The 27,652-nt window shown below is 42.1% G+C and overlaps 1 protein-coding gene across 1 annotated transcript; it reads right to left on the minus strand.

Moving 5' to 3' along the window:
- Positions 1-6,795: 6,795 nt before the first annotated feature.
- On the minus strand, positions 6,796-27,611 carry CHMP4C (charged multivesicular body protein 4C). The gene is made up of 5 exons (XM_065831388.2): positions 27,238-27,611; positions 20,023-20,200; positions 18,951-19,065; positions 15,586-15,694; positions 6,796-13,415 (listed from the first exon to the last, which is right to left on the minus strand). The coding sequence occupies exons 1-5, from the start codon at positions 27,428-27,430 to the stop codon at positions 13,351-13,353; spliced, it is 660 nt and encodes a 219-aa protein (XP_065687460.1). The 5' UTR covers positions 27,431-27,611; the 3' UTR covers positions 6,796-13,350.
- Positions 27,612-27,652: the final 41 nt, after the last annotated feature.

A 27,652-nucleotide genomic window follows, 5' to 3' on the forward strand; every position in this document is an offset into this window, starting at 1 on the left:
CAACGTTTTATTATTTTCTGTTGGAGTTACATCATTCCAAAGGCAATTGTCTTAATACTTCAGCCACTGATTTACAATGTTTTTATTTTCCCTTAGTTTTAGATTTTAATACATTTTACCCACCTCCATATTACTGGAGTTATGCTTTTTTTTTTTTTTAAATAATAAATCTTAAATTTAATAATACTGCAGGATTTTTTTATCCTCCAAAGCACTTGCAGTCTGCCCACACCACTTCTGTGCTTTTGATTTGTATACTCCTAAATCAACTAAAATGCTGACTGGTAGGTAATCGAGTCCATGTAAAACTCCCACTTCATACCTTTCCCACTGTGACCCCATTAGTTACTGTGACTATAATAGTCCCATTGAACCAGCCCAAGGAAGGGAGCAAACTCAGTGATTAACAAAACTGGTGCTGATGGTTGCGGGAGCAGCCTACACAGTGTGTTTTCCAGGAGGCTGCTGTCTGCATCTCTTTGTGTTCAGCATCTCCCTGTTGTTCTGAGAGATCGTAGTTGTGGAGAAAAGGGACATGGAAAGCTCCAGTTGTTCTCACTCTGTGTATCTCATTAGACCACTAAGTAGTTTGATTTTTCTCTCTGTTGTTTCTGTCCTTTCATTGAAATGTAGCTATGAAGCACTAGCGATTGTCCTGCCAGAAATTTTCATTTCTAGTAAAACTGGTAACAAATGCAACTTTCTGTAGAAAGTTTTATGTGGTTTTGTTTGTGGGTTTTTTCCTATGCTACAGCAGGCTCCCACACACATTGAGGCAGGGATTCTGAAGAGTTATACCCTGAAGCTGTGGCTGCAATCAGGTTTCTTTTTAAGAAATGTAGACACAAGTAAAGGCCATTAATCACCAAAGAAGGGAAGAATCCTGTAGGGAGTACATCCTTTATGGAATACCAGGTCTAGGGGTATTTCTTCCTATCATTCTTTTCTATATCTCAGTTAAAATTTTGTCCCAGAGATCAGTACATTGAGATGCATAGAGAGGTCCAATATTCAAAACTGGATATGAGGTTTTCCTATGAAATACAAGGCTTGGTTTAAGGGATGGGGGTAACCAAACTATGTCCTTGCATCCCTGTTTCTTTGTTTGAACTCGGGGCATTGATCATACAGCTGTCCCCTCTTCTAAACAGTTTGTATTCCGGGTGAGCAGTGTACTGACCAGTGCGATTTGTTGTTCTATATTTTTATTAATATATTAATCACATTCTTATTGCATAAGACCTTAACTTCCTAGCAGAAAAAAAAAAAAGAAGAAAAAAAAACCCAACCCTATGAGCAAAAGAGTGGAAAAGACATAGGAGGAAGAGGGGATTGCCTTGTTCATAGTTTACACTTGAGCATTTTTCCCCTTTCAAAGTGAAAATTGTTTCAATCAATTGCTAAGCAGAAGCACTTCTCCACTAAATGTTAGTGTCTGTGTTGTGAGCGGTTTAGGTTTTGTGTTATCTTAACCCATTCAGGAACCTCTTTCTAAGGTTTCTTCTTCCATAGCACCAGTGATTCTTTGCAATCCCTTGTTGTGCTGACCTTTATCCTCAGCTTGTTTCAGAGGGCAGCTGTGTGTATTTGGTCCTTCTCGGGTTGTACATTGCAAGGAAAACAAACTGAGCCAGGGCTTTCCTTAAATGTTTTTAATCCTCTCCCAAAGTTTGATGCATCTTTTGTTATCTGATGCAAAGTTGGAAGAGTGCAAAGGTGAGAAAACACAGCCCTTTATTCTAACAATAAAAGATTAATGTATTCTTATCTTGCAATAGATACAAATGACAAACTTATGTCATCCCCACTTAGATTAATAGTGACTGTTGGCCATAATTACCCTGCTGTTGCTTTATGGATTATTCTCCAGTTGGATACCTTGAGTGTTACACTGGAACAGGCAACGTTTCTCTTGAAATTTCTCCTTGGGTTGATGAATTCAGAACCATTCTGATGGATGTTCCAGAGTCAGGAAAAGGCTGTTACAAGATAAGTCTAAGCATAACCCCATACGTTACATACAAAGCATCCTTTTTCTTCTGGTGGGCACATTTTAGAAGCCCCAACTGCAGTTTTATCTACCATCATCAAAATAAAGTGATACTAGTATTGAAGAATTCTGTTTAACAAGTGTCAATCTGAGTTAGATCGAGGCTGTCCAGAGCACAGGGTGTGTATACAGACAGGTTCTTTCTGAAAGACAGCATTTTTCACCATCATTTAGAGGTAATAGGAAGGCTAAAGGAGCTATGCAAATAGTCAAAGTTACTGAGTCCTCAAATATAATTCTGTGTAGCTGGAAAAATCAGAAAGCCTTATATACGTCATTCTTACTTAACATCCACTGAAAATTTTTAGCATGAAGTCTTTCTTCAACAGAACAGCACCTGACTCTAAAATGAAGATTCAGGAAAGATAATGATGTTCTAGCTGAACTGGCAAAGTTTCTCTTTTTTTTGTATCTCTTGTGTAATTCAGATCCTTACCCTCCACCTATCCCTGTTTGCGTGACTTGTGCCTTTTCTGTCTCGTCAAGGGTACCACAGTGTCGAGTTGGGGTCCAGCCCAGGCTGGAGTGCTGGTATTGCGTGTGGAGATCCCAAACTGCAAGCAGGGCAGCGTGGCTCTGGAGAAGGAGGAGACATGGAAGTGGTAAACCTGAGAAATTATTTCAGTCCTCTGGAGTGCTGTCACCGCTGGCCAGAGCTGAACCTTCCAGCTTCAAGGGACAGGAACATGTGTCATCAGAGAAGAGGTTCACTCCACAATGAGTGAACATCAACACCAGCCTGGGTCTTCCTGCCAGAGTGTGCTGTGGCTCATCTCATTAAAGCACTGGCATAATAAATGGGATTCTGCACTCCCAGCACTGGCTGAGTCTCATTTGTCTGAAGGGAAGTTCGAGCAGGTTCTGCACAACCCTTTGTTAAGCCTTCAGGAGCAGTATTCTAACTTACGTTTTCATAGTTTTCAACACAATCTTCATGGAGATCTTTGCCCCTTTTATCCCTTTTAAGCTCTTCACAGAGATCTTAAATGCTTGCTGTTTTGTACTCAGCACTCCTGTGACTCCATCACCATGGTGCTCTCCAGATAATTATTTCTGTCCCCACTTTGTATGTGAGAGATACGTATTGTATTTCCCTCTGCTTTGCAAATAAGGGAAATGAGGAAGAAAGCAATTACGTGATTCACCCTAATTGCGCAGTGAGTTGGTGCGGTCCGAGTGTTACTGCTGATCCCACAGACCTGTCAGCAGGTTAAAATTAGATGATTCGCTGATCCAGTGAGTCTCCTGTCTGGATACGGGAAGTGAGACTTGGGATATCCCAACTGGCTTTCAAGTAGGTCTAAATATCCTTGCTCATGAATTATTAGCTTCTTCTAGATGCTATAATATTCCTTTCTTCTACCAGTTCAAACTGAAAACACCAGGACATTTGCATTAATGTGGAGAAACAAGCCTCTGCTCTCGGAACCCCCTGCGGATTAATGCTTTTCATCTGGAAGAAATGATAGCTGCCACAACTGCTTTATGGAAACATTAAGGATGACTATGAAATGCTTCTCATTTGTTTGTTCGACAGTTAATGTGGGTTTGTCAAGCATTGCTCATATGGCAAGATGGGGACAAGCTTGCACATTGACCTTTCAAGATCTCATTACTGCTTCACATGTTTGAAAAACAAATAAATAGACAGATAAATAGATGGATGTAGTTTAGGAAGCAGGTGCAACATGTGGCAAACTTCCTACAGGGTCTCTCCTCACAAATTTCCTGTGGCTCTTTCCTAAATGTGCTCAGCATTTCTGATGACAGGGTCATGGGGTGGAGAGGCTTCCCTTTCCCCCTCATTCTGTAGTAGAAAAATGACGGTTACAGGGATAAGCAGAGGCATCAGGCAAGAGATCTACCCCACTGTGGCCACTACTTTGTACTTTTAGACAAAGTCTTGCCCTGGATTGTTTATTTTTTGTGTGTGTTGATGTGCAGTATTAATTTGGAAATCTTACCGCATACCTTTGGGGGATAATGTAAACCTAACAAAAAACATCATGCGATTCCTCTTAGATTTGAATTGGGCAAGGGAGTAACAACTTGAGTGGGAAGAGGCAGATGAGAAAATTGTCTCATTCTATGAAATCTTTTGGAAAAAAACAATAAAATCAGCCATTCAGTAAGATGTTGATGTGCCTATAGAGGTGTTATCTCTGCTTATGTGTACGAGAGCCCAGATAAGCCAGCTTCTTGTGGAGATCAAGGCTTTTTCATCTCACACCAATCAGCTCTGACTCAATCATCCCTACTTAAATAGGCAATTAAAAAATAAGTTGAGAGTGTTGCAAAATTAATGTGCAAAGTGATGTGTTATGAAGGAGTATTAAATAATGAAAAATTAAGCTCAACCTTGCTGCAAGTTAACCTGAGAAACAGAACATGTGCAAATAATTACTTTTATCTGTCTTTCCTGACAGCATGCTGTAGCCAGCTACTGGCACCCTCCATGAGATATGTGTGTCAGTTCTGAATCTAGAAAACCATGGAAAGACCAACATCTTTCACTTCTCAAATGATGTGAGTTGCACACAACTTAATAATTGTCCAAAGGTCAGAGCACAAAATCTCTTTTCTCAGCAAAGAGGCTGCTCTGTTTGCTCTGGTGAAGCAGCCGCTGGCTCATATTTCAGTTTATTCAGACACAGTGTGTGCTCCAGACAGATTCTCAGGCACATAAATTAACATCTCAACTACTTATAATTTCCCCCCATCATTTTTTTTTCTCCCTTTGTTTTCTTTGTGAAACCAAACCTTTTGTGTTCAACCACAAGTGTCTGATACAACATACAGATAAGATCTGTTGTCAGGTTAATGCTATTACAAACCTTCTCCATAATTTCCTGGTCTAAGCAGGAGGATTTTTTTTCCTCACTCTGGACACTAAATGGATTGGACACATCTTGCTGACAGAGCTCGCAAAGCTGAAGGTTTTACCCTAAAAAGTGTAAGGTGGTCTCTGTTACCCACATTTGGCTATTAACTGCTAAAACTTTGCATTACAGCCCTAAGAAGGTCACTAGTAACATAATCCATTTTATTTGTGCATCCATACACAATTTCCAGTGTATTTGGTTTTGTTTTAGCAGAAATCACCTGAGCCAAAGGCAGTGGGTTTTTTTTTTCAGCTGCTCTTGTGACCAGATGTGGCATTTACCACTGTCACCATTTCTAGCTCAGGAGGAACACTGCAATACCTGAAGGAGGAGTCATGCGATGCTCCAGAGTACAGCAATATTTCTTCAAGCATCATGAGTATTCCAGAGAGCTCAGTGAACGACCATTGTTGCACATAGACACAGCGCTAGAACAACTAACGGGATTGCAGTGTTTGTTCCTTAGAGGCCAAATGACCCAAACCCAATTCAGCTCCAGCGCAGGCTCCCGTCTTGAAAACGGGGCCAGTCTGCTCAACATGCCAGTTCATGCTGAATTTCCTTTGACAAATAAGGCTTCTAGTTCTTGGTAAAATTACTTTAAGGTGCAGATCCTCAGTAACTCAAAGTGATTAGTCCAATGACATCTTCAACAACCTCAAAGACAACAGTTGCAACACCTTCCCATAGCTATGTCCCATATGTTCCTATATAACTCAATGTAGCACTGATTTTACTACACAATTACAGACGTGCTGAACCCCAGAAAGGGCTGAAGGACAGAGACTTGACTGAGAAATCCCTCTTTGGAGTTCAGTATCCTCAGTGTGTTGCAAGGACCTCCAGCTTGCAGCTGGTCACTGCAGAGCACAATTCGCTGAACCACCATTAAAGAGGTTAAGTCCCTTCATTGACCTGGGCTGAACTTCTCTTCAAAAACGGGTACTTTTAACTGATTTAATCTTTGTCTTAGCTCCAGTTTGTCATGGTGTGAGTGCATAAGGAGGGGGCTGGTAAACTTCTGCAGGAAGGTCTGCTTCTGAGGTCCTGCTGTCCTGCATGTTTGCAAGTCCAGAGCAGGAAACCAAGCTGGGCGCCAAGGTGGCCAACGACGAAAGTAAAAAAAAAAAAGAGAAAGAGGCCAGAAAAGCAGCCAAGAAGGTGGTTAGTATTTAAAGGAGTCCTTTAGCTTTGAAAAAGTGGGGATTTGTGAGGAGACTGGGGAAGGTGGAAGGGTTTCCCGGTGGCTTTTGAGCAGCACTTCAAAGCAGGTCCTTTTCCCTCCAGCATGAGCAGTAAGAAAGACTGAAATCAGGTCCTGTGTGAAAATCGCAGCGTTCCAAGCCTGCTGGAGTTTCTTGCTGTAGGCTGAGCCCAGGGCTCCTCCTGGAGGTCTGCAGAGTCCAAGCTCTGCCACTGACAGAGCTCATCGCTGCTGCCTGGCACAAACAGCACTGCACCAGGCACATCGGCAACCCCAAATACATAGAGTATGTACAATAGGTAGGTATGGGGTAATATAGTAACCATACAGATGCCTATATATAGGCAGCCCTAGCTGACTTCGGTTAGTTCAGCAGCTGCACCAAGGTCCCTTTGGAAGTTAAATCCAATCACAAAAGTGCATATAATACATCTGAATATATTTACAAATTAAATAGATCTGAAGACTTCCATTCCTCCTCAAGTGCACATTCTCTTCTCTGTGGAAAGGGTGCTAAACTCAGGGTGGAGGGGGATTCACATAAATTGTTGGAATCCACAAAACACCCCTCACCCACCAAGGCCATACATCTTTGAAAGCTGATGTTGGACCAAGGAGAGGTATCGAGACATGGGATAAGACCACTGACTCAGACCAAGTAGTTTCCCACCTATTTTATTACATTTAGCTCACTTACAGACCACAGATCCTTAATTTAGACACAAATTGCCATTCCAGTCCAGGAGAATCAGATGCTTACATTTTTGAGAAATCCAGCTGAGCTGGTTCCTCCACAGCCTGGCTGCCTTAAAAACCAGGTAACGCCACTGGTGAGACAGCACAGGGGTGCAAGGGGTTGGGGAGTGGGATGCACACGCTGTCCTGAGGGCATTTGCTCGAAGAGCGAGACTGATCAACTGTGATAAACAGCAACTGAGGAACTACCAGGAGACATTTGGGGGGAAAACAAACAAGCCCCATACACACCACCACACCAAAACAAACAGGTAAGGAAACATACCAGCAAAACATGATGTTTAGAAGTTTCCGGGCACATATTAACTTTTCATAACTATATTGTCTAGCTTTATCTGTTGCACCGCAGATATTGATCCCAAGCGTTTAGTTTAGCAACAGCCAGTTAATTACATTTTGATAACTAAACAATAAACCACGTAAACCGTGATCAAAGTCACATGAACTGGGAAGATTTTCGTACAATATATATCTCACTGAACAGTGCTACAATGGTGGGTTTTGCAACAGCCTCTGCAATGGGGACACATGAGAAAATACAATTGCTATTTAAGATTAGATGGTCTTAAATCTCTGCTCCAACACTTCATCTGTAGGTGTAGATATACGTGTGTGTGCATACATAAAATGTGAGACACTATACACACACACACACAAGGAGATTCTCAGGAGATGTGTGACAAAATGCATTATTTTATTTGTTTTAATTCATCCTTGCCTCCAGTAATTTTTCTTTTTCATATTTAAAAGACCTCACCATTCTTCCTTTAAACTAATGCCTGGAAAGTAAAATACATTCCTGAAACAATGCAAATATCTCAGGGCAGAGGAGGCTGATACTTTGGACACATTAAAAGAAACAGAATCTCCTGCAACACAACCGTTAAGTGTCAAGGAATGCAGCCCAAACACCATAACATTCACTGGGGTTTTGGTGGTGGTGTGTGTTTGTTATTTTTTAAAACAAATCACCTTTGAAGAATACTTCAATTCTAACCAGAGCCTGAAAGATCAAAAAAATACATCAAAACACGTTTCAAAATATCCTCACATCCTCTAAAGAGCACTGTATCTTAATGACAGTGTAAGGAGAGTGCTTACAGTTTTGCCTGATAGGAAAATAAATTTAATACAATCATATAACACATATGACACCAAAATATTTATTTACAGCATACATATATCAATTCTTTTCACTTTTTATTAATACCTTTCCCCTTCTAAAGCTATCCAGATTTAAAATGTCCAAGCTGGCTAAGAGAACAAAACATTCTCAAAATAAATAAGAAACAAGACAGGAAGTCAGCTGTAGTGCACCATCTGCTGCCACAGTCCTCTTGTAAAACGCGTTCCAGTTAATAGAGAATACGTTTACAATCAGGCATTGACACTATTCACTCTCGCCTGCTTACACACCAAACAAATACCACCTTGGCAGGAAGAGACATATGTTCAAAAACGAAGATCTGTTTGTCTCAGCGTCACATGAATTTACATGGGAAGAGCCACCTCCTCAGCTGAATTAAATCCATAGAACCCCTTTGCTTTTGCAGAAAACCAGTCATCTACTGTCTCACAGAATCACAGAATGTTAGGGATTGGAAAGGACCTCAAAAGATCATCTAGTCCAATCCCCCTGCCGGAGCAGGAACACCTGGATGAGGTTACACAGGAATGTGTCCAGGTGGGTTTTGAATGTCTCCAGAGAAGGAGACTCCACAACCCCTCTGGGCAGCCTGTTCCAGTGTTCTGATACCCTCACCATGAAGAAGTTTCTTCTCAAATTTAAATGGAACCTCCTGTTTTCCAGTTTATACCCCTTGTCTTATCATTGGTTGCAACCAAGAAGAGCCTGGCTCTGTCCTCGTGACACTCACCCTTTATATATCTGTGAACATTAATAACGTCACCCCTCAGTCTCCTCTTCTCCAAGCTAAAGAGCCCCAGCTCCCTCAGCCTTTCCTCATACGGGAGATGCTCCACTCCCTTAATCATCTTTGTTGCCCTACGCTGGACCCTCTCCAGCAGTTCCCTGTCCTTCTGGAACTGAGGGGCCCAGAACTGGACACAATATTACAGATGTGGTCTCACCAGGGCACAGTAGAGGGGAAGAAGAACCTCTCTCAACCTACTAACCACCCCCCTTCTAATACACCCCAGGTACCATTGGCCTTCCTGGCCACAAGGGCACAGTGCTGGCTCATGGTCATCCTGCTGTCCACCAGGACCCCCAGGTCCCTTTCCCCTACACTGCTCTCTAATAGGTCATTCCCCAACTTATACTGGAAGCTGGGGTTGTTCCTGCCCAGATGCAAGACTCTATGCTTGCCCTTGTTATATTTCATTAAATTTTTTCCCGCCCAACTCTCCAGCCTGTCCAGGTCTCGCTGGATGGCAGCACAGCCTTCTGGTGTGTCAGCCACTCCTTCCAGCTTGGTGTCATCAGCAAACTTGCTGACAGTGCACTCTATTCCCTCATCCAAGTCATTGATGAATATATTGAATAATACAAGTCCCAGTACCGACCTCTGAGGCACTCCATTAGATACAGGCCTCCAGGCGGACTCTGCCCCATTGACCATGACTCTCTGGCTTCTTCCCTTCAGCCAGTTCACAGTCCAACTCACTACCCGATCATCCAGACCGCACTCCCTCAGTTTAGCTGTGAGGATGCTGTGGGAGACTGTGTCAAATGCCTTACTGAAGTCAAGTCAGACCACATCCACTGCTCTGCCATCATCCATCCATCTTGTTATGTCCTCATAAAAGGCTACGAGGTTGGTCAAGCACGACTTCCCCTCGGTGAAGCCATGCTGACTGCCCCTAATGACCCTCTTATCCTTGATATGCCTTGAGATGGCACCAAGGATAAGTTGTTCCATCACTTTCCCAGGGATGGAGGTGAGGCTGACCGGTCTATAGTTATGTGGGTCCTCCTTCTTGCCCTTTTTGAAGACTGGAGTGACATTTGCTTTCCTCCAGTCCTCAGGCACCTCTTCCATTTCCCAAGACTTGGCAAAGATGATGGAGAGTGGTCCCGCAATGACCTCAGCCAGCTCCCTCAGCAACGACGGGTGCATCCCATCTGGTCTCATGGATTTATGGATGTCCAGATTGCCTAATTGCTCCCTAACCCAGTCCTCCTCAATCAAGGCAAACTCCTCCATTGTCCTGCCTTCCTCTGGGGTCTCAGCGGTACGGGGCTCCTCAGGACAGCCTCCGGCAGAGTAGACAAAGAAGGCATTCAGTAACTCTACCTTCTCTGTATCTTCTGTCACCAGGGCACCCACCTCGTTCATCAGTGGGCCTACATTGCCTCTGGTGTTAGTTTTATCTGCCATGTATTTGAAAAAGCTCCTTCTGTTGTCCTTGACCCCTCTCAACAGGTTTCATTCTAAGGAGGCCTTAGCTTTCCTGGTTGCCTCCCTACACCTTCTGACAACAGCCTTATATTCTTCCCAAGGTGCCAGCCCCTCCTTCCGTGATCTATAAACTCTCCTCTTCCACTTGAGCTTTCCCAGTGGTTCCCTGTTTAACCAAGCAGGTCTCCTGGTTATCTTCCTTGACTTCCTACCTGCTGGGATGTGAGCTTGGAAGAAGCAGTCCATGAATGCCAGCCAACTACCTTGGGCTCTTTTACCTTCAAGTACTCTGTCCCACAGGATTTCTCCTACCAATTGCTTGAAAAGGCCACAGTTGGCCCTACTGAAGTCCGGGGTAGCAATTCTGCTTTCCCAAACAAATATGGCAACAAGCACTCCAGCTCTGCAGGTCCACACTGCATTTTGGTTTACAGACACGACTACAGTATCTCTCAGTACAACTTCCCCAACCACCCATGTCCCAGCCTGTGAACTGCTATGTGATTGTCCTCCAGAATCACCAGTCACTACACACAAGCTTTTAGAGAAGCTTACCCAAATGACCACAGTTTCTTTTCTTCACTCTTCCCTAATTTTGTGCCTCTGAAATTAATAAGCTGAAGACACCTGAAGCTTCCCAGGATCAACACTTGGCCAAAACATCGTTGGAGATGAACTGCCAGACATCAGCTTGCAAAGGATAATAGCCTTCCTAGGATTTCTTCTCCCTGCAGGGCATTCACACAGGAAGTTCTTCTGCAAAACCAGCAGGTCCAGATTTTCCAAAACAGACTAAAATTCACTTTAGTTTAAAACTGGAAGCTTAGAGAACTATTTTGGTTAGATTGTAGAGAACTTTAAATACCTTAGGCGCTACTGTCGCAGCGGAGTCAGTGCCAAGTATTGGAAAACCACTAGTTTGACCAGGAACAGCTGCTGGAAGCCAGCTTTTCCAAGCTAAGCATAGGACTATATTGGCATAGCCTCACATTTAGAAATACCAGATGTGTCCACCAGCACATGGCCAGCCTTGCACAGTGATGCAATCCATGTACACTAACACTTCCTGTACCCAATTCAGAGACTTGTATAGACTTCATATATTGAAAACAGGAATCCAGCCCAAACGATTAGCAAATGGATTCTAAATAACTCAGGATATTTGTTATTTTATTAAATAAGCCTGCTTTCAGCTAGCATCTCACCCCAAATTTCAGCAAGCATTAGAACTGAGTAACATTTTTTAGTCTTTCATTTCCTACTGAGAGTTCAAAATGTATTTTTAAATTTAAGGCAGAACGATAATTGCTTTTAAACAAAAACTAATTGTTCCAAGTTTACTCTCAACAAAAAGGGACAATTTGCTTGGTACCTCCAAACTTTGGGACAGAATTAACACATTTAATTCTTTCCAATTAGAAATTTATCCAAAGCAAAGTGTCATGGCTTGATTCTCCTTTCACATGGATGCAAATCAAAAGCAATTCCACTACAGAGAATTAAAAAGTCCTGAAAAACTGAATCTCTCCACAGGGTTTGTAAATTTTGGGTTTCATCAATGGAACTCAACTTGAAAGCTTGTCAGCACGCCAGTATGTCATGTCCACAAACACACATTATCTTATGCTCAACCTAAACCCAACAAGCTGAAGCCTTTTGCAGCCTATCAAAGCCCAACACCCAGCACATCACACGTTAAAACCCGCAGGAGAAGGAGTCAGTCTTCCATTGCTGTAGATCTAGAGAAAACAAGTCTCCCCCTATTGCCAAAGTGGTTCAATCATCAGTAAATTTAAACTAACTTGAAAACAAGAAGTGTAGATCAATGTGACTCTGCGTCCCGCATCCCTAGGAGCTCCACAGTGTTTTACTATTTCCATGTGACTGACAGCAGGCTACTAGCATACAGCTTAAGCCTTATTTAGTAAAATTTGTTAGCACAAAGCAGCCTATTTAGATTTGTGTTCTATTTGTGCAGTGATTTCTCTATACATGCAGTAGTTCAGCACTCAGAGTGGCATTTCTTCCTCAGACTAAGAAGCTGTCAGCAGGACAATAACACATCAGCTTTACAAGTACTTCAGATTCACCTTTTAACCAGGGTTAAAAAGGCATTTAAATACAACACATTGTTATTATTTCTGTTCAGAAACAGAGTGAGATAAAATAACCAAATGCTCAGAAATTAAAATTATTTTGAAATTGTATAATCAAAAAATGTATTACTAATTCCCCTTTGAGAATGGATATTATCATACAAAGTAAAGACTCACCCTAGAAAGACACAATGGAGGAAAACACAGGAAAGTCAAATCTCTTCTGGTTTTTTTTGACAGGGTTAGCAGCAATCAGTTTTGTTTGGCAGGAATCTATAAGAACTTGGAAATTTCCTTTTCTCCAGTCACTGTAAAACTGTTATTTAAACGAGGTGAAAATAGTTCAAAATACAATTCAAGTTGACCTACAGAAGTGCATGGTATATTCTTGCCAAAGCTAAAACAAAACAAGCAACCTATCCCACTTCAAAAATTCTACAGAAGAGTCTCCTCTTAATATTTAGGACACCGTAAGTTGCTCCAGGCAGACTGTTTAGATCTCCAAGCCCAAGTGAATGGCTGTTAGCTCTTAGGCTCAAAGGAACTTGTAAGGCAGGACATTTATAAAGCTGTTTTGCTAATGTTCAAATAGTCTGAACCAAATAACCCCCTAGGATGGGGCCCTGATGACGTATTAAACTTCTTCATTTCAATAATGAATCCAGCTGTGTGCATAAGTGAGGCACACAGGTTTAACAAACCGGAAAGATATCGTAAGACACTACCTAATAAAAACTGATACTAACAACAAAACAAGTCTCTGGCCAAGGCTGAAAATCTTTGATGGTTGGAAGTTTTGGTAACAATTGCATTTGTTCGGTTTTGTTTTTAAACTGGTTCTGTAATATTGCAGTAACACTAATTTTAGCAAGATTGGCCATAAAAAAAAAAATTCAGTCTATATGAAATGCAATCACACTAAATTGGTTTGGTTATAAAACAGCAGTACAGCTCTTTACATCTGCACTATGATGATCAGTGTTATAAAAAGACCATGTTCTTATGAAGCCCAGGCAGCCAGCTTCTTCATTTCATCTTCATCCTCCGCTCTCTTCCTGGTCAATGCTGCACAGAAAGAGAGATTAACAATAACCATCATCTAAAAACATAACAGTCAGAACCACTTGTTTGTTAGCATTAGGACCTGTATGGTTCTTTTCAGTGTGAAGATCTCAGATCAATTTACGGAGTGGTGAGCTAAATGAAGGTAATGCAGTAATGAAGCTGGCGAGAGAGGCCACTATTTTGCCACACCATTATCTCACATATAACCCTGAGGTTTACAATGTAGATCTGATGTAACTCCTGCTGAAAGACTGCCACAGAAAATACATTTAACCTCTGAAAGCTGTCACAGAGAGCAAACGTGTACCAGAACGCTGCAAGTTCTCTCACCGCCACTTGAGCGGGCACAAGCGACCTGCCCTGGCCAGCCGTGCATCCTGTTCCCCTTCCAAATAGCACTGAAGGGTTCTGCATGTGCAGGTCCAGCCTCCAAATGAACTCACCCCATTTAATGAGAGGTGTCCTTTATTAAAACGGAGAAAGAAATTCCTGAACTTATCTTTGCTAAGGTGACATCAGTTAACTGCTGTGGTCCCACCAACACCAATTCCCAGCTCTGTACCAGATGCCACACATCTTTTACCCAAATCTCCTATCACACATCTTTTCCGTTCCCTGAACTAAAACCTCATCCAAACACTCTTCATTCACTGACCTACAAACTATACGTCCTACAGCCCCAGTTCAACCTCAAGCTGCCTCCATCTTCAGGTTGTACATGTCAGGGTTTGAGTCCTCCAGACACCAGTGGACATTGTACCTGAGTACAACAACCCTGCGTGTATGTTCAACGGCAGCCACTGGCTCCCGCCTGGGGCAGCCATATGGCCGGGAGCCACCGTCTTGAAAGGGGCTGCAACTACCACCTTCAAGGACTAAAGCTGGGAGAAGGACATGGGAGACCAGGGGTCCAGTCCCTGCTCTGGAGGCAAGTACCAGTGGCTCCTTGTGCGACTGGGAAGGTCACTGTCCCTGCTACATCTCAGCTTCCTCTTCTCTAAAATCAGGAGGGTAATGTGCATCACCAATTAGAAGCATTACAGAACCATTAACGGTTCTTATTTTGCAGTTGTTGTGAAAGAGTAAGCATCCAGTTTCAGAAAAGATAAGCTGGTTTTGCATGGCCTTAAACTATATAACCAGCTAATTTTGCCTGAAGCAGCCACAGAGACAGATGAAGTAGCAAATTAAGATGGTGAGAAGCACATGGAGATGGCCTGGGTTTCACAAAAATGTCAGCTGGCACAGCTGGATCTGGAGGAGGATGTATGAACAAGCCATAAATGCCCAGACTGCAATTTGCCCTGGGTTTTCCTAAGTCCATTTTTTACTAGCTGTTCTGCAATTTACTTAAGTAGATGAGACCACAATACCAGTTTGGATATTTTAAACTGCTTCTCAGGGATTTAAGTGTTGTCTGCCAAAACACACCTAAGAGTCGTTGATCTGAGCTTGTCTAGGTAACCTGTTCTGTAGCAGAATGCACCATAAACAACCTGTGCCACTTGTGCATTCTCCTTGCTACCAAATATTTATAGTCTTCTACTAGCACCAGTATACAACAAGTCTTTCAGCTGACAAAGGACAACAGAGACACACTGAAAAGTCATGTAACTGACTCCAGCTTAATAAAAAATGAACTGAGCAGAACTACAGAAAAAAAAGCCTAGTGCTTAATGCCAAGAATAAGTTTGTTCTGTAGAAAGAAAGGAAAGGAATGACAATATTTCTTCATTTCTAATTAAAATACCAGTGGCAAATATCAAACCACTACCCTACAAAGCTGGATCTTTGTGATGCAAAGATTTTGAATCTAGGCCAGACTCTTACTAGAAAAACTAAGGATTTAATTGCCAAAAAAAAGTCTTCTCAGTCCTCAGTTATCTCATTACATTTCAGTAGGAGATGCGTCAGTAAATGTGCAAGGCCAAGGTCCCAGAGTTTGTCTCCCCAAATATACAGAGAATTTGGTCCTAAATGCTTTCATATAGCAAATCAGAATTCCACTCTGTTTTTTCTGATAAACAGATACAAAAACATAAAAAGTAATCCATAGTACTTTAAAAGTTAAAACAGAGTTAAATATATATCTGAAACTCGCTCTTCCACTCCTCCTACTCACAGCATGGCTTAATCATGAGAAACATAAAATGGCAAGGAAGCAGTTTACCAGGACGAGAAGGCAGCGATGTGGATGGAACGCTTGGCAACCTGACATCTCGCATTCCCTTGTTCAATTCTTCTTGCTCCAGTTCTTCTAATTCTGCCATCAACTCATCCTAAATTCAAGGAGAACAAATTTACAAATTCATTGTCCTGACAGTGATCTCAGGCAAGGGCACATTCAACTACCATGAAGCAAAGCACTACAGAAAAAACAGTTTACTGTTGAAAACAAGTATCAAAAACCAGCATATCATGAGTCTAATTTTTACTAAGTGCAGGAGATAGCGATAAACCTTAATTGAGAGCTAGGAAAAGGCTAACAGAAGTTAGAAGCAGGTCAAGGAATAAAATTAGAAAGAAAACTGAAGGCAGCGTAGTACTCATCAAAAAGAGCAAAAGAAAAAAAGACTCTGTCTTCCTCAGGCTTGTTCCAAACCTAGAGCCTGCACTCTTTAATGGATTCTAATTTTAATGTGTGATTTCTGCCATTTTGGATAAACAGCTTCCACTGATTATAAGGTAGACTGGCATTAATCATTATGCTTCAGCCATATCACGCAAGTTTATGATTATATATGATTTCAAAGCAGCAGAGGTGTCCTCATGGGTCCTGTTATTCACTCCAGAAGCATGGGACACTCTTTTGGACAGATGACCTAATCCCCTTGTATAATATTAAAAATAAAAATACTATATACTTTTTTTAAAAAGCCAAAGACTGGAGTCTTTGGAGCCTCCTTGGCTGGAGTTTCCTAAAGTAAGGAAGCTAAATATCACATACTTGTAGAGAAATGTACCTTTGCCACATTCATAAAATGGTTTAAAAAGAAACAATGGGCAAAAGTGTCTGGGGAAAAAGCACCTGTAGCAAAGTGAGATCTACCAGGTATTGCAATGGGCTTTGCCTACCCATTTATATAGTGCTTATCACCAACACGGAAGTTAAAAATGATAATGACATAGTCACCACAGGCCTTCCTAGGCTTACTTTCTCGTGTTTTTTATATTTTAAGGCCAAAAAAAAGGCACAGTTTGCCTACTTGACCTAGTTCACAATGTAAATCCTAGGATATCATCTAAAAATTTCAGCGTCAGGTCTACATCTGATCATGCTGATGGCTGATTTCTCAAAGAAATGCACAAGCTAGTGCCCCATGTCTAATTTAGGCATTTAGTCGAGGTGCGAATGTGCCTGTACTTTAAGTGCCCCAGTCAGTGGTGTGAACACAAGCTTCTTACAAAGTTAGTATCTAAGTTGTTTTAAAGTCAATGGAAATAGGTATTTCTGAAGACCTCTCTTCAGGTGGTCATCTAACACTTGCCCACACCAAATCAGCCCTTACCAGCCTCTGCTGAGGAAGTAAACCAGAGAACAAGAAGTGTGTCAGCCACGACAGGCTCTTACCAAAAAAAACCAAACAAACAAACAAAAAAACCCCACTTGCTCTCGAAGTGGGAGACACGTTTTAAATTCTTTTAATCCTAATCTCAAACATGGATTTAGCTTATGTTTCCCACAACTCAGGAACTATGCTGTGGAATATTAGAATAGCAACAACAAATCCCATTTCTCTTCCAGAACCTGGGCCAAAAAGAGAGCAGAGGGAAGAGCTTGTGTGAACTCTCAGGTTCCAGGCTTTGCCCACTGCAATGGGTGTATTTTGCATTTGATTATCAGAAACAGGCCTCCTGGCAAGGATCACCCCCCAGTGAGCATCCTACTCAGGTACAACAGAGCTTTTTTTCGTTTTTGCATTCTTCATGACATACCCCTTGTCAACTCAGGGAGAAAGAACCCTGATGTTTTTGCGCCTATCTGGAGCAGTGGAAATGACAAGCTTCCATCATCTCCTTACACTCGCAGCACACATGAGAAGAGGAAATCCAAAAGTGTGGTCAAAATGTCCTTTAAAAAAATAAATATCATCCTCCAACACAAGTCACCTCACATCCTAGCAATTAAGTCGTTCACTCTCGTGCTCTAAAGCTGCCGTGGCCTGCAAACCAGGTTTCCCAATTACTGAGCAAATGCTGCAACTATTGGGCTCCTGTGCAAACGCAGGTGCTGGTAGAATGATGCCCCATGTGACAGTGCATTGTTTTCCCAGAACAAAAAACATGCCCATCAATTTAGACTAGTATCCCTTAGGAACTTCCAGGTCAATCCACAACATGCTTACTAAGTCTAGACTCCTAAACGTTAAACACTGATGAAAAGTAAGTGACACCATATAGCTATTTGGACTGGCACTATGTTTTTCCGTTGTTTGAAGTCTAGTTTGTATAGGCCAAATCCCATTCCTTAATACCAGTATTGATTAAAAGTTTTTTGAAAAGTCTGTTTACAAAGTGGAGAAATAGGAAAGCAGATAATAGGGACAAAATACAAAGAATCATAGCTATTTTCAACAAATTGTAATTGTTCAATGAAACCTCCCCTCCCTCCCAGTCAAGCAAATATGATATAGCATCTCTATATTTCTTTGTTGTCCATTTGGGAATGAATTAGTTGGGGAGAAAGTGAATTGTTTGATTCTTTAGAACATTCTTCAAATGATTTCACGTGCTTGGTCAATTTAAAACATAGTTAAAAAACAAACCCAAACTGGGCGTGATACTGAGCCTGATCTGCAGCTCTGCATTCCACAGACTGCAGGAATTTTGAGAATATCTGACCCTTAAGTCCTCAGCCATGGCTGGGTCAGAAAAAAGTAATTTTTTGCTTAGCTATACAAAGTCAAGTCCAGGAACACTGGATGAAAGCTACTGCAACAAATTAACTCGAGGAAGAAATCTGATTGCCTCCAACTGGAATTACTTCTACCTAATGGATCTACCTCTGTACAAAATCCAGAAAACAGGGAAAGGAGCTGCACCTTCAAGCGCTAAAAAAGACCTTAAAAAACTGGTCCAAATATTCAGAATTGTCAACAGCAGCCTTTTCATGGCATAGGAACATGCAATTTGTCAAATGGCTGTCTATATGGAGCACAAAAATTATATGTTTCAGTCTCCACTTGGTGTAGTACAAATTACACAGTTTAGTGACCTCCTTCCATGGTACAATTGCGAATAACAACTACAGGAGTGCACTTAAAATTGTCTTTTTAAATTTATACGTAAATTAAAATATTTTTTATATTTTACATATCTAGATTTTTTATTTTTATATGATTTACATATTTTTTTCCTATATATATATGTGTGTTTATATACACACAAAAAATTATAAAAATGTCCTAGATAGGGTAAGCTAAAGCTAAGGAATTTCACATGCACACCTTTTGAGAAACCACTGGAACAAGCCACCACACAACACAATAGAGTCATTTAACAGCTAAAACTTGCAGGCTTTACTGAAGTACTAACCTCATCAAAATCATCACCAAAGGCAGCTCGGTTCGAGATAGCGTCTGAAATTTCCTGGGCAACATCTTGCTGTTCCGTGATCTCTTGCATCAAATCATCAATTTTGTTCAAGTCCCTAGCAAGATAACATAGAAACATTCTTTAAAGATATATCATTCAAATCCTGCAGCAGAGACTCGGAAACTTGAATAGACCCTATTTTCTTTTTAATGCCCATGGCTGTATAAACAGAAGAACTGAGAGGGAATAATTTCCCTCACCTACACCTTAATGTTTCCTGGCAAGTTTCAGTGTGTTTTAGCCAACCTAATTTCTTCCACTTTGGGATTATAACAGAAGTCAAAGTGCAGCAGTCTGTGTCTCTCTCCCTCTCTGTGCTTCTCATACCTCTGCCACCCAACCGCCTCATTCCCTGGGCAGAACCCACCTCCTTCCCAAGGTCAGCATCTTTACAGACGGATCTTTTTTGATATTAAGCTTTCACCAGAACTGGGGGAACTTAACAGGACCATATCCCATTTCAAAGCTTCCCCTTATTGTTAACTTCATTATTCCTTCTGTTCCTGTTTACTTCTTCCAGAACAACCTTTCTGATTTAAGTCTGTTTATTCAGGCAGGCAAACGCCCCATGAAACAATATAAGATATAAAAATACTACACACGCACCAAAAAAAAAAAATTACCCTCTTTTTTAGTCAGGTCTAATTAGTACTTTGAATCACACAGTCTAGCTTATGGACTTCAAGGAAAAGAGTCCACTCGGTTTGTTCAACTAAGTTTTCTTCCGGAAAAAGCAAGGGCAGAGGCCAGTCTCCTCTGCCAAAGTAAACTTAAAAAAACAGGTACCACACAGATCTCTCTACTTAGCTGGACTTCCTTCTAAGACTTGCTGTTAAGAAAAGGTATTTTTTGTGCCAAATATAACATTAAAGCACCAATAGCATTCCTGACATTAAATGCCTGGACCCAAAACGAAGTCAAAACTGACTGACTTGAAACAATACACTGCCGTGATGAAATGGTTTAAAAATGGTTAGTACGCCCAACTTAAAAGCTATTAGAAAGAACTTACATATTTTCATGCACTTTTTTCATAGCTTGTGCAGCATAACCCATATTCTTGAGCACTTCTGTGTTGGTGTGGGAATTTTCCAGTGCCTCTCTCTGGAACTCAATGGTCGAAAGTGTCCCATCAATTTGACTCAACTGTTTCTCATATCTCTTTTTTCTCTTCAGTGCTTGTAAGGCAGCTGGAAAGCAAAGAGGCAAAATGCACTGTGTATTTGTACAGCAAAATGCAAGGACAAGTAGTTCAGCACTGAGCCGACCTGCAGAATTTATAATTCTCACTCTCCTACCTTACTAGTAGGGAGACAAACTTTGACCACACCAGATCAGCAGCCTGTTTATCACCAACATGCTGCTGCTCCAACATGCTGCGAAGCCTCTTTTAGATTAACTCCACTTAGCACCACAGGGAAGAGCAGCTTCTTCCGCCACTGTGGGAGATCTTGAACTCCGTCCTGTGCACACAGGCAAAGCAGGGAAGACGGGGAGGAAAAAGAAAAATGTCAGAGAGAAGTCAGAAAGGAGGAAACAGGAGAAAGAAGAGGCTGCAACACGTTAGTGAAAACTACAGAAGACAGAGCAGGAAGATCTGCCATGATAACCATATCTCCACCAATGTTGCTTTCTAAACATTGTCTCAGCAGCAGAAACTCTCAAGTGTAACAGAAAGTCCAAAGGGCTCAGATCAGAACAGGACTCATATTTCTCTGGTTTCCAGCTGCACCTATTTCTTACAGTCATTAAGGAACATGATCTTTAAAGCCTACAACTTGAAAACATACAGAATTTTGTAGATGTGGCCACAGTCAAATCCAGCTATTCCCCATTATCGTTGTAAACTGTTGAGATTAGCCTTTTATATTTGCTAAGTTATACGCAGCATACTTTGCCCAGAGTAAATCATTACCACAATAAATGCACGTGGAGGAGGAGCAGGAGGAGAAAAGGGCCTTCTCTTGGCCTCTGGGTGTGGAACACACACAATCTTGCCACAAGCGTTTCCTGACCACTGTCCTTTCCAAACTACATGTGTGCCAGGAGAGAAAAAAACAAAACCACACCCACCCACAATCAAAAAAAAACCCACAAGAGAAATTGTGTTAAACCACTGCTTTTTCAATGATTCTAATAATCGTGTCCTTTCTCTTGCCTCTTACCTTCAATTTTTATATCAGGTTCAGAGCCAGGAAGCAACAGCAGTTCTGCAGCCCCCCAACCTCAACCATCTGATACCAGCAATTACTGTTGCCATCCTATTCAAGTAATTGCCTGGGTGCAATAACACTGAATCTTGACACAGGGATACACAACTTTTCAAATAAAGTTAGGATCCCTCCAAGGAGGGGGCACAGATTTATGGTGTGTAACACCACACTAAAAAATTTAGTACTTTGTGGAAAAATGCTTAAATCAACATCATCAAAGTTGCTCATCAAGATGTCCCCAGGTTTTGGGAGATGGTCTGAAAACCATGCATATTCTGAAAATAGAAGCATGAACCCCAGATGATGTCATGCAAATGTGAGAATTGTGAAATTCTCATGGACAATTCCAAAATACATCCATTTGACTTAATGACAAATAATCTTTATACCTACTTATTATTTCCCTGGTTATTTATGCTTATTATTAGAACATAAGCCACTCTCTCCCTCTGCTTCAGTTGGATCAAAATTTAATCCTGGATTCTCAGGTTTGGAAGCCAGAGATTGCAGGTAAATGTCATGCTCTGAGACTGTGCATGACACAGTCGGTGCCAGAGAAGACTCTGAAGCCCCACGGACTGAGGAGCACTAACTGATCGATGCAAAAAGGCTTCAGCTGGAATCAGCAGCTACCACAGAGAAATAACTTGAAGTCAGCGTTTTTCAGAAATGGGACTCTGTAATGGTGCTGTTATTATTGGCTGCTTAGAGAGAAAATGGATTTCCTCAGTTACACACAAAGCAGTTGTTTTCAAAATCCTGAAGGTTCCTGTATTAAGATTTAATTAAACCACACCTAAATTAAGAAACCGCAGAAGCAGCTAAACTCTGTGACTTCACCTTTTCATAAACAGGTTGTCCCAATTACTGTAGTGCAACATATCATTTTTATTAATTCTCTTTAGCTTTACCAGTGCCTCACAGAACAAATGACTTCATAGAAAATCAATTCACACTCCTTCCTTATCAACCAAAGCATAATTCCCACACCATATTATATGATTTTTCTCATTTATATTAAATGAATGCCCTTCACTCACATTTTCTAATAGTAGCTCCTATAGCTAAAGTATGAGGATTTCCTTGTTATTTGAACTCTGTTTTTCTGTGGTTTACAGATTATTATTCATTTTAAGTGCTTTTCTACTGTACATACAAGCATTTTAAAATTCGTGTGCAACCCTTACAAGAACACTGAAATGCTTCACAGAAGTGCTATTGCATGATAATAACCAAGGTGAAGAAGAATGTAAATTCTATCAAAACATAAAGAAATTGAGCAAAGAACATAAACTTACTTCACTGAAGGTCTAAGAATGGCACTGAAAAGGGGTGTTGCCCATTCCAAAGATTTCAAAGAAGGAAGACAGCTCTAAGCAGGCAAATGTAATTAATACCAATTCAACCAGGAAGAGGTCTTCTCCAGGGAAAAAAAAAAAAAAAGCACCTCATACCCTATTGCTGTCATGCTCAAAAGAAGCCAATTCAACTCCCGCATTTGGTAATGAAGAGGTGAGCAACTGGCTGGGCTTTGGCACATTGCTTGTTGGCCTCAGAAGTACAGCACAAACAGAATATAGCTCAAAGATCAGGAAACACTGCTTTTAATGTGAAGCTTTATTTTATTTTCAAGACAAGTGGCCAGAACAACAGTAGACTACTGTATCAGTACGCATATTAAATAACTACTGTTATTAACATAGAGAAGGACACTTCCAGTATCAGTACTATGCCCGTACTTCACTAAGGAAGCATAAATGGCCAGCTGGGCAATAGTAATCCTGGCCACACGAATATTCAGGTTTCTAAAGGAAAAAACATAGTAACATAGAGTAGTTGTGGCACCCTCCTATGGTTTCATGACAGATCAGAATGAAAACAGACAGTACAGTGCTAACAACACCTTTATCTGTCAAGTCCACCACCAACACCCATCAGTACAGGAATTACCCATGATCTCATCTTCTGAAGTAGGAATAAAAGCACTGTCTAGTAATCCTTAAAATTCCCAGGGGGAAACCGGCGAAGAAGGAAAGGAGCATTTCTTCAGATGTCAAAATACTGGATCTCATTCCTGGATGCAGTTTGCAAACCTCCACTGCAGTCCTGCAAAGAACTGATGGATCACAACTTCTGACCTCCCTTATACCAGAGACAACCAAAATAAATGCTGCTGAGGCCATAAAAATCATAACCACCCTAAATAAGCTCATTATCAGCATTCATAATCCTTAAAACTTGTGAGGGAAGCCATATACAGTTACAACTGTAGCACTAATCCAAGAACAATAATGCATTTGACTCGTGGTAACCACTGCAGTTCATGGCAAGACACTTGAAATGTGATCATGAAAACCAGAGAACAATAACTGCAACTCGCAGAACAAAGAGACATTAAAGGCTTCCTCATATCTCCCCGCCAGAAACCGTCAGTCCCAACCTCTCACACACCCTGCCACAGGCGTGACAACATTGTCCATGTGAACACTGACTACCAGAGCCTTGTTTGGTTTCAGCAGTGTTCTGGTGACAGCTCACTCACTGAAAAGGAATGCTACATGGCCACATAAGCCCTGCCCAAATGCACCACACAAGCAGCATACACTTTTAAAAGCTTTTACCTGTTATTCCATCTTTCTATGTAGGTTTTGTCCTCCGTAGTACTATATGGCTCTTTATGGTTAAGATTTAATCCTACTCTGGATCCCTTATTTTAATTTCATTCTTTCCATTTACACATTTTTTACCATCAGTGGAAGATTCCTGGTTGAAGCAACACTCATTCACATATATGTTATTTTCACAGGTGCAGGTGCACTTCAGAAAACACATTTCCTTTTACACAGAGTTCTCAAATGCTCAGTATCACTTTCTGTCCTTTATGTTTTCCTGTATGACCTTCAAAATACTGAAGGCATAAGGCCAATTTGCAGAGGGAGCTGGCAGGTATGCACCGGCTGAAACTGAAATACTCCAAAAAGTACAGCAAGAGATACCCCAAAAAAACATTACGATCTGGAATGGGGAGAGATTAAAAGACAGTGCTAACTGTGAAAAGAAATACTGCTTATCAAGACATAACCTCTGCAGGAGAAATTCCAACACACATCATTGTTTCGAAAAGCCTCAAGTGGTCTAGCTACAGTAAAATACTAATGGGGAATGATGGAAATGTATCATGCCAAAAGCATAGCTAATTTCGGATTACGTACAGGAACTGCAGAGATACTTCATAAAGGAGAAGCCAAAAATAACTAAGTGATGTTTCACACCTATTTGCATAGCTAACATGTTACAACTTTTAAATCAAGTTAAGCCTACTGATGTCACATGAACTCATTCAAGACTCATCTGAATTCATCAAAATTTGTGGGTGCGTGAATCTGCTCTCTCGTGTCACTATAACTCAGACACACATGCCTAAAAATCAAATGAGATAATGCTAACTTAGTGCATTTTCTATACTTAGATATGTCTTGCTCCAACCTCGGATACTCCCGTTTCAGTTTCCACAGGCTTCTCCACAGATGCAGTTAAGAAAAAACATTAAAAGTTACGTACAAAGTCTGTTTGAAACATTCATTTTAGCAAGGCAACGTAGATTAAAACCTGTATTCTCTCATTTGTGTGTATGTTTACATAACACTACAAAATACACTGGTTAGCACAGATTTCCTATGAACTATATAGTACAGTATATCAGCTAATACACTGTTATATGTAAATCAACAGTAATTAAACTGTAAAGCAATTGACATATCAAATCTCCAAGAATACCACTTCATTTAAGTTCACTCACTAGCCTGCTAAATTCAAGTACTTTGCCACAGCAAGGTTAGTTTCCCTTGTTTCTTCTCTGACTATATCCCATTTTGGCTCTAGCGACATTTTTGGCACGAAAAAATTCCCACTCTCTATTTCATGCCCTACTCCGGTCTCCTTACTGGTCTGAACTGCAGCTTCCTGAGCAAAAGACAAGATAAAAAGGAGTTATTTTTAACCATAATCAGCTCAACAATACTGTTTGCAGCATGACCACAAACAATGGCATGGATAAAACTGGGAGAATTGCATACTGAGCATAGCAGTGGAAACAAACATCTGGCAGAAAAGCTTCAACTGTCAAGTGCTGCACAACTGAAGCCCAAGGCCACAGTTTGACGAACACCTGGAACCAGCATCAACCAGCCAAGTTAAAGGAGAAGCAGATCGACCTTTTCCCAACAACAAGTCATCACTCCCACCTGTGCACCGCCCTCTTCTTTGCAGGTGCTGGAGCACCTGTGCAGTTGCAGACTCAGCTGGGTAAGTGGAATTTAATACAGGAAAAAAACAACAACAACAACAAACCACATAACAAAAAAACACGACATCTTACAGCTGCATCCAGCTCTCTGAAACACACCCTTCAGGGATCTCTGCCGAGAAAAGGAAGGGAGCAGCACAGAGACAGGAGCGAGGCAGACAGCATTCCTTCTTTCCTGCAACCATGCCAGCTCAAAGTCCAGCCTTGGGACTGAGCACATCTGCATCTAAACAGGAATTGCTGCAGTCACAGCAGCAGGCCTGTTTTCTTGCATCAGCCCCCAGGCCACTGCACAGTAAACTAGTCCTGGGAGGTATCTGGTCACTTTGTCCCACAGCAAATTAGTTTTCAGGTGCATGACCCTCCCGAACTAGGTCACTGCACCAGCACACAGGTGCCAGCACCTGCACAAGGGGACAAGACAGACACTCCAGTTGAAGCCAGGGGAGTGGAAAGTTTGGGGCCAGGAGAAACCCAGCAGCTCCCGTGCTGCAGAGCAGCAGGCTCCGTGGCACAGTTGAACTGGCTTCACTCCCTCCAATGGTTTGTGCCTTCAAATCCGGCCCATCTTGACTATGCTTTTAAATCCTTTCTACAGAAATGCTTTTTGCTAATCATTATTAAATGATAAAGTATTACAGATATGTTAAAGGACTAACCAAAACACCTTTAACACACAACTCCCCACAAGTTCCAAGTCACATGGCATTAACTTTTAAAATTATCCAGCAGCAGAAAAAGCAGATGAAAGAGCTACTTTCTCATTACATCACAAATCTTTAATGGGAAATGTTTTGCTTCTGTTTTGAAGTATTTAAAGAAAAATAAAGTGTAGAGTAGACAAACAGGACTCCACTCGACTTTAGAAAGTAATTAACTTGTTTCTCAAAGGCCTGTATATCCCCAAGACATCGGCTACCATCATTTGCTTCCCAGAGATGGCAACATAAGCAGGATTCAGACCTTATTATCCCTCACTATCCTCTCCTTTGAAGCTAACAACAGCCCACACCAGTAGGCACTAATGCTCTAAGCTATCACTTATTTTTTAGTGATATCCCATACTTCTTATGTGATTTGAGAAAAATCACTGAATCAGTTTGTTCCTCAGTTGCCAACAGTATATTCTCCAACCTTCACAGCGGGGATAACATGAATTCATTCATGAACACACAAAAGATCCTCAAGTGCTTCCCCTCCTCTGCTATGTCCACAACCAATGCTCAACACCCAAGCCATGATCCCCTTCCCATGTTTAACAGTGCTTAGCAGCACTGTTTATCCAGCCGAAACCTGCATCAACTGTGGTGCAAAACACAAAGGAAAGTATCGCACAACGAACCGCAGTCATTAAATTAGTTAAGAATAAAGCACCCTGCTATCAGCTCACCACAGTGAACCCACAATGCACTCAATAGATCCCAAAGTCCCGAAACCACCACCATGTCCCAGAGTACACACGCTGTGGGGACATTCGCTCGGAGAAACACGAAACCCATCGCACACCTGCAGGGCCAGCAGACCCTGCGAGAACCCGAGTACCCCTATTCTGAACACAGCCCCGTCCCCAGAGCCCTTCGAACCCCGGGACCTGAAGCCTCACAAGCCACCTCAACAGCCGCCAAGGGCCCGGTAGGGCGCGCCCGAGCTGCCCCGGCGGCGGGCGGAGGGCAGGGGGCCCGACCCGGCCCCGGCCGAGCGGTCTCACCTCGCTTGTTCTTGGTGCCATACTGCCGGGCTGCCGCCAGCTCCCGCTCGATCCTCGTCTCCAGGTACGCCTGCTTCTTGCTCAGCATCTCCTCCGTCTCCCGCAGCCGGGCCAGCGCCTCCTGCGGCGAGGGCCCCCCGCGGCCCCTGGGAGCCGAGCCTCCCCCCTTGAAGAACTTGGAAATCTTGCTCATGGCGGCGGCGGCGGCTGCCCCGACTCCGCACCCACCGACGGAAGGGTCTGGGCAGCCCAACACGGCCCGCAGGAGCCTCACAACCCGAAACACGCCGTGACGGCACTTCCTGCGCCCGCGGGCGGCGGCTCCGCACCTGGTGGCGTGGCGGGCCCGGCCCGGCCCCGGGCTGCCCGCCCAGGGGCGGCTCCGCGGAGGCCAATCGGCCGCTGCCCTCTGCGG

Source organism: Patagioenas fasciata, chromosome 2, assembly GCF_037038585.1.
Source record: "Patagioenas fasciata isolate bPatFas1 chromosome 2, bPatFas1.hap1, whole genome shotgun sequence".
NCBI classification, from domain to species: Eukaryota; Metazoa; Chordata; class Aves; order Columbiformes; family Columbidae; genus Patagioenas; species Patagioenas fasciata.

Bases quoted from the DNA above. Each gene is read 5' to 3' on its own strand.
- CHMP4C (XM_065831388.2), bottom strand. From the start codon at position 27,430: ATGAGCAAGATTTCCAAGTTCTTCAAGGGGGGAGGCTCGGCTCCCAGG. The intron at 19,066-20,022 runs GTAAGTTCTTTC...TTATCTTGCTAG, and splicing joins AAAAAAGTGCATGAAAATAT to GGACTTGAACAAAATTGATG. The intron at 13,416-15,585 runs GTAAACTGCTTC...CTTTCTGTGCAG, and splicing joins ATCGCTGCCTTCTCGTCCTG to CATTGACCAGGAAGAGAGCG.